This window comes from Ursus maritimus, unplaced genomic scaffold (genome assembly GCF_017311325.1).
Source record: "Ursus maritimus isolate PB19 unplaced genomic scaffold, ASM1731132v1 scaffold_14, whole genome shotgun sequence".
Lineage (NCBI taxonomy): Eukaryota > Metazoa > Chordata > Mammalia > Carnivora > Ursidae > Ursus > Ursus maritimus.
Window position 1 is genome coordinate 14268049 of NW_024423786.1, and position 11141 is coordinate 14279189.

Consider the following 11141-nt stretch of genomic DNA (forward strand, 5'->3'; position numbering starts at 1 on the left):
CCCCCCTTTCCATCCAGTATATCCCTGCAGACATAGCTTACGTTTCTCGCTCTCCTGCTCCAAAGTCACAGGGTCATCAGCAAAATCGGGGCCAATAAGGTCTTTCATGATTGGGCTCTAAGACATTTTCCAACCCTACCCAACATGATTCCTTTGCTTTTCTCAGATTTCTAACACTGAGCCCCACACAGCAGCTTCTTCTTGCCTCGGAGGCTTTGCTTTCTTGAATTCTGCCTGCTTTTCTGAATCTTTCCCACACTTTAAGGCCCAAATCAAGTTGTACCTCCTCTATAAGCCATTTCACTTTTCGTCCTGTACACCAAAGGGCGCCCTTCCTCCTCGGAGCCCATTCACGGGCTGTGTTACGCATTTGGCACGTACGCCATTCTCTCTCACAAATAATACAGTACAAATATTCCCTGCCGCCTCTGCATATGAGCCTGTTGGGGACAGGGACAGTGGCTCATGCTTTACTGAGCCAGGAGAACGAGAGTGCATGTTTCCTCCTGTCATGTTTGCGGAGTCCTGCTAGAATGCCGGAACGAATAAAGGAAGCTGTTGATGGTTCACTAAGGCCACAACACAGAACAACCCACCGTGATGAAAGAGGAGAGACAGCACCCACTGTCTGTACCGTCCTTTGGTGGAAAATTAGGGTATCTAATATGTAGAGTCAGTGATACTTGTGATTAAACCCTTGGACACACACACACACCAGGGAAAGAGAGAAGGATCACCAAGTTCCAGTAACAACTGTCTTTGCCAGTCTGTCCCACAGGCAATCATCCTCTTGTCACATCACTGAACGAAAAGGCTACATACCCCCTGAATTGTGTCAAGGACTGAGACCAGCACTGTGAACATCTTCCTGTTAACTCACTATAACATGTTGCCAAGACCATATAGCAGTCAATTCACAATGGCCTGGATTCCAGGTTCAGGGACTAACCCAAGGCAGACCCAAGATCACAAATACAGACCTCTGTGTGGCTGACTTTAAACTTCTTTTCCATGTCTCAGTGAGTAACAGGACTATACCTGTAATGCATCTTTCACAATTACATTTCTGCAATTCTAATTATTCTCTGAGCATGCCAATATACAGTGACATGAACGAAAAATTAATTCTCCCTTGAATCAAACAGAATTCATACCAAGTAATTCCTCAGAAGAGAGGTGGGAGACAAACAAATTATAGGCGACTGCAAACTATACTTGGGCATGGAACATCCGGTCATTTCGTGCATGGACAGTACATTGAGTACAAGGCCTACACATCAGTCTATGTATGTTTGTTGTATATGAATATATAGAAAAAACCTATCTGACCATGCATGGTAATAACACAAAGTAGTCGGTGTCCCTTTTGTCCAACTTCTCTGCGGACAAAAGAGGTCTGTCTTCTTCTCCCCTGAACTTTGCTGACAGTGATATATATGATCATAGGACTGACTTAAACTAAGCTACAAAGACCCCTTCTATCATTCGAGATTCAATCTAAAGGCTCTCACTTTGATGCGGTCCTCCCAGACCCTCGGCCTAAAGTGTTTTTTCCCTGTGAGCAACACATGGTCAATGTCACCACAGTGTGTTCTGAAGAGCCCCAGTTAACATGGTGACAATGTGGTTTGAAATGAAAACAAGGCTTTCCAGTCAAATCTTCACAAATCCTACGTGAAATGAACATAGTATGTTTGGTGAAAAATTGCAAGATTCCTTTAATATCTTTGCACAGTAAAGCTGACTTCAACAGGCTAGTGTGCATGGAGTCTCCGAGGAAGTGTTTTGTTTTTGTTTTTTAAAGATTTTATTTATTAATTTGAGAGAGACAGAGATAGCAAAAGAGAGAGAGAGGGAGAGGGAGGGAGAGGGAGAGAGGAAAAGAGGGGGTGGGGAGAGGGAGAAGCAGGCTCCCGGCTGAGCAGGGAGCCCGGCGCAGGGCTGATCCCAGGAGCCCAGGATCATGACCTGAGCCAAAGGCAGCTGCTTAACTGACTGAGCCACCCGGGTGCCAGAGGAAGTGTTATTATCTGGCAGTGCTGCCAGCACCCCCTTCCCTCGGAGCAGCAATTTCTGTTATTCAGGACACATTTGGGTGCGACCTAATGAATCACACAATTCTAGGATGGAAAGTGGCACTGGAGACCTTTCTCTGTTAACACCCCATTTACAGCTGGAAAAACTAAGGCCCATAATAGTGGGGTTCAAAGTGTCACAGCTCATTATTGAAAAATGTGGCATTAGAATATCAAGGTTCCTGGGCCCCAAGCTCTGAATGACAGTCTCTTGTCCTATTAAACTGTCATTAAAGTATGTCACACACGCACACCCTCTTAACCCAAAGTAGCCAGAAAGTTTAATGCCAGAAACACAGGCTTTGTAATCCTAGCTTCATCTCCCAGTAAGCTCGCCTTTTGCAAATAGGTCTCTATAAACTTTTGATAATGATTACTTTTTTTTATGGTAAGACGTGCCCAATCACTACGGTTTCAGAGGAAATGCAAAATTTAAAAGCTGTCATGGCAGTTTTGTTCTTATTTTTGACCATCTTATTGGCCATCTAGGGTCTCCTGGAACCTCGGTTGTGAATTTAACATGTACTACGAACACCACATTAAATAACTATGATCCCTTAAGGCCATTCCAAGTTTCTCTTTACTGTACCTGGCTGGTTGGCAAGGATGCCCCTGAGGATACGCACTATTCCCTCTACTATAGGTGAGTACCTATTTTTACTTATGCAAATGCATTGTTTCCTCTAGTCTTAAAAACTTATGAGTGTTTCCATTTAGGTATGGCTCCTCGACCGAAGAATGCCAGGAGTATAGGAAAGACACACTGAAGAGAAATATTGCATGCTGGTTTCCGAGGACTTTTATCAGTAGCAGAGGGAGTGACTGGCTGGCAGTGCATGCTAATGGCTCCAGCAAGCGTGCTACAATCAAGCCTTTTGATCAGCTATTTGCTCTGCATGCAATTGGTAAGGTAGACTTCCCTCGAAGCTGAAATAACCAAATCGCAGAATCCCAGCATTGGAAGGGGTTATAAAGATCACCTAGTTTGAGTAATTTTCTGATGCTAAGTGACCATCTGTCCTCTGCCTGACAATCGCAGGGGCCAGCTTTCTCAGCCTCAGCTCTACTAACGTTCTTGGTTGGATAACTGTCTTGCGGGAGCTGTCTGGTGCCTTGTGGGATTTTTAGCAGCACCCTTGGTCTCTACCTACCAGACCAGTAGCCTCTTCCCCCAGCTGTGACAACAAAATGTCCCCCAACATTTCTAAATGTCCCATGGGGGACAGAATCTCTACCATGGGAGAATCACTGAACCAGGAATGTGAACTCGCTGCTGAAGGGAGCAGCCCCTTTTCAGCTCTGACTCATTTCATGAAGTTTCTGCCCATTGATCCTGTGATGGACAGGTACCACCTCCAAGTAATTCTCATCCTTTTCCTCCCAAGATGGTCTCAGAGCTACCCAAAGACAGCCAGCTTCCTCATCCTGAGATTTCTCTTCCCGAATCTTCCTACTGCCAATTCCTCATGCTTTCTTCTTAGGATCCTTTACCATTCTGGTCTGTCTCCTCTGGGTGATCCGAAAATGTTTCGCTCAGCATATGATTCTCAGATCTAAACTTATTATTTAAGGTTTCATTTCCTCGGTTCTCAAAATGGAAATAGTCTCCTTCATCCTAGATACTTGAATTAATGAAACCCATCAGGAGCCTTTCACATCGCATTCTTGTTACTAACGTTCAAGATTTCAGTTGTTGCATATTTATTGACGTGGGCTGTGGAGTCAGGCTGCCTGGGCTTGGATCCTGGCTCCCCTACAGACCAGCTGAGGGATTGTAGACAGGCTGATCATTCCTCTGTACCTTAGTCTTCTCATCAGAAAGAAATAGGGAGAAATTAACACTTCCTGCAAGGTTTCTGTGAGAATTAAGTATGTTAATAACCATGCAGTGCTTAGAACAATGCCTGGTAATTATACATGATTATAAGTATACAAAATATTATTTAAAGGGGCAGGATTTATCTCTAGCTCTAGCAAATGAAATATAACTTTTTTTTAACAGGGCCATATCACTAAAGAAGTTATGTAATTCTATGCAATAGTCTATTTCCCAGATGATCTAAAAGTGTCATTTTCCTGAAAATCGGTAATTAAAAAGGCTGAGGAGGACCTAGGAAGCAGTATTAATATGAAAATGGACACAACCTGATACGGACAACAGGAATTCATTTTCCTGTATGATTTTCAGTTCTTGGTGATAAATTCCTCATATAACTAAAAGAAATACATTCTTGGTTAAATTTTTTCTGCTTAGGGAATGGCAGGCTCTGGAACTGAGAGGTCCCACTCTTAGCTTGTCCCTATGATTCATTAATTGTGAGATCTAAGTCACATCACCTAAGACAAGAACACTCAGGAATAATTTCCACCCACATCACAAGGCTATACGACAATCAAGTGATAAGTCAGGGAAAAGAACTCTGGAGTTGTAAGTGAAGACATATGTGGCCCAATCCACTCTTTTTATGCAAGAGAACATTGAAGCTTCCCACTTCATCCCCCAGACAAACCTGAAAGAAGACAAACAAAATAAAATGAAACAAAACTGAAGCTCAGAATGAGGAAATTATTACCCAGGGCCACACACCTGGCTCAGTAGAGGCAGGGCTCGGTGGAAGCCAGAGCAATTTCTCTCCAGAATGAGACTGACCCAGTTTGGTCCTGCTTGAGAAACAGGGATAGTGAGATGGGTCTTGCAATGAGCTGAAGGGGAAAGGGACTCAACCATTCAATGCCATTTGGAATAGGAATCCTTTAGGATTCCGGTAGAGATCTCTTCAGGGCTACTATGTAGGAGTCATCTGTGAGTCACTGGGGGTCTTGTGGCTTGGAGATTAGTTAAATCCTGAGGGTAGATCGATACTGGAGAAGATTGTATCTTAGATATGTCTTGAGGAGTGTGAGTGGATTGGATCTATCACCGCAGACCACTGACCTTTCATTCTCGAACCTAGATCGAATTAATCCTCCAGTGAATGTCACAGCAGAGATTGAAGGAACCTGTCTTTCCATTCAGTGGGAGAAACCCATTTCTGCCTTTCCAGTTCACTGCTTTGAATATGAAGTGAAAATTTACAACACAAGGAAAAATTATTTTCAGGTAATTCTTCAGATCATTCCAATATTTGATGATAGCATTTTCATAGAAACACTTGAAACATTCCATTCAGTGACAGCTGTGGTTATAGCTTGGAGCTAACAAGGTCAAAGGTATCTTATATCTATCCAAGTTTTGTAAAAGTAAACCAAGCTTTACTGGCTTTTTTGTGTTCAAAGGACACACTTTTGGTTCAAAGTAACACAAAGGATCAGATAGAAACTCATGAGCACTACTATTGGTGCAAATATAAAATGTTGCAGCCATTATGGAAAACGGTGTGACAGTTTCTCAAAAAATAAAAAAATAGAATTATTGTGTGACCCAGCACTTCCACTTCTTGGTATACATCCAAGAGAACTGTAAGCGGCGTCTCAAAGAGAAGTTTGCACACCCATGTTCACAGCAGTATTCACAACAGCCAAAAGGAGGAAACAACCCGAGTGCCCACTGACAGATGGTGAACGGATTAACAAAACGTGGTCCATTCACGCAATGCACTATTGTGCAGCCTTAAAAAGGAAGAGATTTCGGACACATCCTACAACCTGGACAAACTGTGAGGACACCGTGTTAAGTGAAATAAGCCAGTCACAAAAAGACAGTAAATACTGCAGGATCGCACTTATGGGGGATACCAAGAGTAGTCACATTCGGAGAGACAGAAAGTAGAATGGTGGTTTCCAGGAGCTGGGAGGAGGGGGGCGTGGGGCTGTTGTTTAACGAGTCGAGTTTCGGTGTCGGAGGGTACAAGAGTGCACGAAATGGTTGCACAGCAATGTGAATGTACTCACCACTACCGAACTATACACTTAAAAATAGTTAGGATGGTAAATTTTATGTTTTCTATCTTTCACTACAACTGCAACATACTCGTTAGCACTAAAGAACAAAAAGTTCAAGGGATAGGGAACTGAGAGGCCGGCCAGCACTTAGGGAGCATCAGCTCTGTGTCAGGCTTCATTATGCTAATTTATTCCATCTTCCCAGTAACTCCATTAAGTCACTCGCATTCCCATGACACAGGAAAGTGAGGCAAAGAGATTAAGCCACTAAGCTGCAAAGTGTAGGTCAAGTTAGGATTACCACTGGCGTCTTACTGATAGTTGGCAAAGCGAATTCCATTCCATCCAATCTGATTCAGCCAATACTTGCAAACTGGTTTCTGTGTGGGAAGTATAAAGATAGGGAGGATAGCGCCTTTGCCATCCAGGAGCCCAGTCTAGTGGACACTCACCACATCACTGTCAGGGCCAGGAGAGGTCCAGAGGAGGGGGTGGGCAAAGCAGTCCCCCGCTGAGAAGAACTGAACAAAATCACGAAGGGGAGGTGCCTGGTGAGGGGAGAGGAGACCAACTTCTGTAGCCAGCACTTCCCAAAATACCTATGCTGAAAGACTGGTTTACTTTTTATAATTTCTAATCTAATTTCTAATTTTTAATTAGATTTCTAATTCAATTTCCAATTGTTCTTTTGGAAAATACATTAAAAATGAAAGGCTAGAAAAATCAAATATACCCCAAGAGAAGCCCGGTGATCATGGGCTTGAATGTTGTGGCAAATTGCTACGAGAGTTCTGACACCCTGGTCTTGATGTCTGTGTTTACCTCCCCGCGGCTCCGTGATCAACAGCTCCTGGCCTGCATCCGTGGGCCAAGCACACCTGAAGTGGCAGGGGGTCTGGGCAGAAGGTGTAACTCAAAGGCTTAAGAGAGCAGGGCTCCTTCAGCCAAGTGTCAGTAACTGAGTTGGCCTGGACATAAAGCCAACATTGGGATAAGTCGTCTTGATCCTACACTGGGACTTTTCCCAGAATGACTGAGATTTTACTTAAAAAAAAAAAAAAAAAAAAAAAAAAAAAAAGGGGTTTTTTTTTTTAAAAAAAAAAAAAAAAAAAAAAAAAAAAAAAAGAGTGGTTTCTCTTTTTAAAACCACTGCCATAGGCCACTGAAGAGTTTTATTCAACACAGAACTGTGACTGCATCTGCAAAATCAAAGAATAATTTTGGTAGCAGCATGAAAGCTGGATGTGTGTGGAGAGGGCCATGTGGACACAGGGAGGTGGGGTTAATGGCTCTGGCAACCAGCCAAGCAAAAGATAACAAGATAAATCAGGCGGTGGTGGTCGTGGGGCGGGGTAAGTCAAGGGGAAACACATCCGGAAGAACGTAAGATGCAGGCGTCAGGGATGCATGTCTGGTTTGGGGCATAAAGGATTAGCTGAATGGTGTGGACACTGACCAGTAGAGAGTAACAGAGAAAGACTCGTTTGTGAGAAAATAGCCTCGCTGTAACACGGGACAACCTTAGCCCGAATTACCTGTGGCAAACCCTAGTTACTGAGCACCTATTATTGTACTGAACTGCCCAACACTACTGTTTTTGCTCATCACAAGGGGTTGAATATTGGCAGTTTTCATAGGCTTCAACCCAAAACATCCTTAAACTTGGAATTACAAAGATACTTCCATTTAATTCCATAATCCATGCTTAGGTATTGTTATTCCCATTTTATAGATGAGAAAAGGGGCTCAGAGAGGTCAAGGAATTTGCCTTACAGGTAGTTTGGAGTATAGGATTCAAAGCCAGCCCTCTCCTAGATTCAAGGACTCTGTTCTTTCGTCTTCTCTATCACGGTGTCCCCCGTGGCTCCACTTTGAGACATTCCTATACATCAGGGAACAGCAAACTTTTTTTTTTTTTCTTTTTTGGAAATGGCCAGATATTTTAGGCTTAGCTGGCCATACGGTTTCTATCACAATTCCTCAGCTCTACCACTGTGGGACAGAAGAAGCCGTAGATAATATGTAAGCAAATAGGCATGGGTGTGTTGCAAGAAAGACTTGTGGATACTGAAATCTCAGTTTCGTGGGTCATGAGATACTCTTCTGATATTTTTCAATCATTGAGAGAGATATAAAACCATCCGCAGCTTGCAAGCCCTACAAAAAGAGGCAGTGGGCCAGATTGGCCCACACATTGTAGTTTGCTGACGCCCGCTGAAGAGGGTGCAGACCAAGTGATGTTGTTTAGTAATTTGACTACAGAAGGTGGAGGGATGAGATGAGGCGGATTATGTGTTCTACAATTGGCCACTTCAGTCTTTTCATCTGGAAACATCCGCTGGACCTAGATAAGTCATCTGGGTGTTACCATTGACTTTTTCTTTATTTTGGTTCTCAGATCGCTTTCCCCGAAGGGTAGCTGCCAACACAGCCATACTGAAGCAGTCTAGAATAAACTAATGGGTCAGGTAACAGTGAGTCACAGTACTTAGGTACCACCTTCCATTCTGATAACTGACATTACTTAAATTACGTGTCCAGAGATTCTTATAATGCTATTTTTTCCCCGTTTAGACAGAAAAAATGACAACGAATACATTCATCTCGATAATTGATGATATTTCTAAATATTCCATTCAAGTGAGAGCAGCAGTGAGTTCTGTGTGCAGACAGATGGGGTTTTGGAGTGAGTGGAGCCAACCTATATATGTGGGTAAGTATCTTCTGTTTATTTTTAAAGCGGGCGACCTTCCTCATGGTTAAAACAGATAATCCTGGAAAGGGTACACATTCACTCGTGGGTCCAGAGTGCCTCATCTTCGGTCAGTCTACTGCCTCTTTGACCGTTGCTATGCTCACTGGGCTTCGGGTGGCGATCCCATAACCTGGAGGTGTGGCCTTGCACCTTGAAGACAGAAAATTCACCCGCTGTGCTTGTCATCGCCTGGGTGTCCTGGGTTTCCAGTGACGTTCTCTGACAGAAGTAGACAGTGAAAAAGCAGCTGACCTATCTCTTGTGTGTGCTGCAAGCATGCAGCCTGAGGGTGTGGACGTATGTGGTTAAGTGTTGCGTGAGATCTACCAGAACATGGAACAGTACAAGGAACATGGGAATCGTACCTAGAGAGCGTGGGTGTAACACCCAGCTTTGGTACGTAATGACTGCATACCCTTGGAAAAATGCCTTCTGACTTTGCTTGGGTTCCCAGGACAAAGCCCATAGCATCCAGCTCACCCGCCTCACATGGTACTGGGAGATAAAACACAATGACTGTAGGTAACAATTATTGATGGCTGTTTGCCAAGCACTGCTAAATGCTTTACGTGCATGACCTTCATTAATCTTATCAACAAACCTATTTTGCAGATGAGAAAATAGCTTTGGAAAGTTTAGGCAATCTGCTCAACTCTGCTTGCCCAGGGAGTAGCAGATATGGGATTCAAACCGAGGTTGACAGATTCCTGCTCCAGAGCTCTCAGCGGGGCGCCAGGGGGTGACAGGATTCTGCAAGCGGCAAAGTGCTGAACAAATTAAACAATTATGAGATCCTGGGAGCTAACTTTGTGGTTCTGGCTGGTCAAGCGCGTGAATGTTCTTTCTCACTCATCCTATGGGGTATTCAATGATCATTTGAAGAGCATACTTAAGGAGAACTTTCTTTTAGGCCCGTTGTAAAATTTTCCATGTAAGTCATTCACTTAAGGCTAATGGGTGGGTCTTCAGGAAATTCGTGGGCAGTGGCCCATTAGGCTGTGTGGATGTGAGTCAGATTAGACACGTGGCAGGTAGATTTCCATGGAAGGATGGGCGAGATGAGAGAAGGCCTAAGAACCGCAGCGTGGCTGGGAGTCTGCAAGGGGGTTTGCAAAGGGGAATGGCACCCCCCCAGAATTGCGTAATGTACAATCAGCACGGCCTTATGGGATGGCCCCCAAATCCCCCCACTGGAACTCAGAGGAGCAGCATGAGCCTTCCTGGAAAGAGGGACAGGAAAGAAGGAGAAAAGGAATGAAGATTGGGCCAACTGCACCTACTTCCCACCTCTGCCGAGGCCAGTCTTGTCTCCCTCCTCTCCTCCCTAGCCTGCTGCCCCAACCTGGCTCCACAGGCCGGCACGCACAGGACCTCCCGCCACTCTGCTTCTTCTGCACAAAGTAGATTCACTTTGCTCGCCAAGAACAAAACAAACAGAACATTCATCCGTCCCAGGAAATTTTTAACAAGATTATTCCTTTTTATCAAATGTCTGCGATAGAAGTTTGATTTTCATTACTTACATTTGGTCACATTGGTTTTTTTTTAACAGTGTATGTTACTCCCCAAGGGCACAAAACTCGTTGGGTCCAAATTACTGCTATTTCTGTGTCTTCCCAACATTGCTACACATAGAGCTTCAGAGATTTTTTTAAATGCTGTCCAAAGACTTCAGACCAACATGGTGGAAACCAAGATGAGAGCCCTGGCTAAGAAGTGTTTGGATTGTGAAGTTCAGGTCAGTGTTGACCATAGACAGTTTAGAACTTACAGAGCAAAAGAGACAGATCAGGAAATCTAGGTTTTAACCATGGCTCTGTCAATGTCTAGCTCTCTGACCTAAGCAAGAGATGGCAAAAGATACCACCTTTGGATTGTGAAGTTCAGGTCAGTGTTGACCATAGACAGTTTAGAACTTACAGAGCAAAAGAGACAGATCAGGAAATCTAGGTTTTAACCATGGCTCTGTCAATGTCTAGCTCTCTGACCTAAGCAAGAGATGGCAAAAGATACCACCTCAGGAGCCGAGCAGTCAGAGCCAGCTTCGCGTGCTGTGCCGAGAAGGATTCTCAGGCTACGTGGAGAGCTCTCAGGAACGGCACTCTCCCGTCACCTCAGCAGGGTACCAGGTGGTAATGAGTGTGCCCGGGGTTTGCCGCCCCTAACCGGTGACCCATGCCTAACCTCTCTGGGTCCCAGTTCCCTCACCTCAAAATGTGAAAGCTGCACCCCAAGTTTCTTCTACACTCCCTCAGTCCACCACAAAAGTGTGAGACCGAAATCGTGATCCGTAATGAGAATTTATTTTAAGCTTGTTTTTAATTTATTATTCACTCTCCACTTTAGAGCTCTCCTCCCATTATTATTTCCTAAATAACAGCTTCCTAGTTTGGAACTAGGCTCATTATAATCCCCCCCCCCCCCAGGTA

At 44.2% G+C, this 11141-nt stretch overlaps 1 protein-coding gene across 3 annotated transcripts in view; it reads left to right on the forward strand.

Moving 5' to 3' along the window:
- IL5RA (interleukin 5 receptor subunit alpha) overlaps nt 1-11141 on the forward strand; it is a 35499-nt gene that overhangs the window by 8809 nt on the left and 15549 nt on the right. For 2 of the 3 annotated variants that reach the window (XM_008703155.2, XM_008703156.2), the window contains exons 6-9: nt 2565-2718; nt 2793-2980; nt 5030-5175; nt 8532-8670. In XM_008703155.2, coding sequence (XP_008701377.1) covers nt 2565-2718; nt 2793-2980; nt 5030-5175; nt 8532-8670 — 627 coding nt within the window. Of the gene's footprint in view, nt 1-2564; nt 2719-2792; nt 2981-5029; nt 5176-8531; nt 8671-9324; nt 9513-11141 lie in introns of those variants that run through there. The other variant, XM_040628537.1, reaches the window with a different exon arrangement.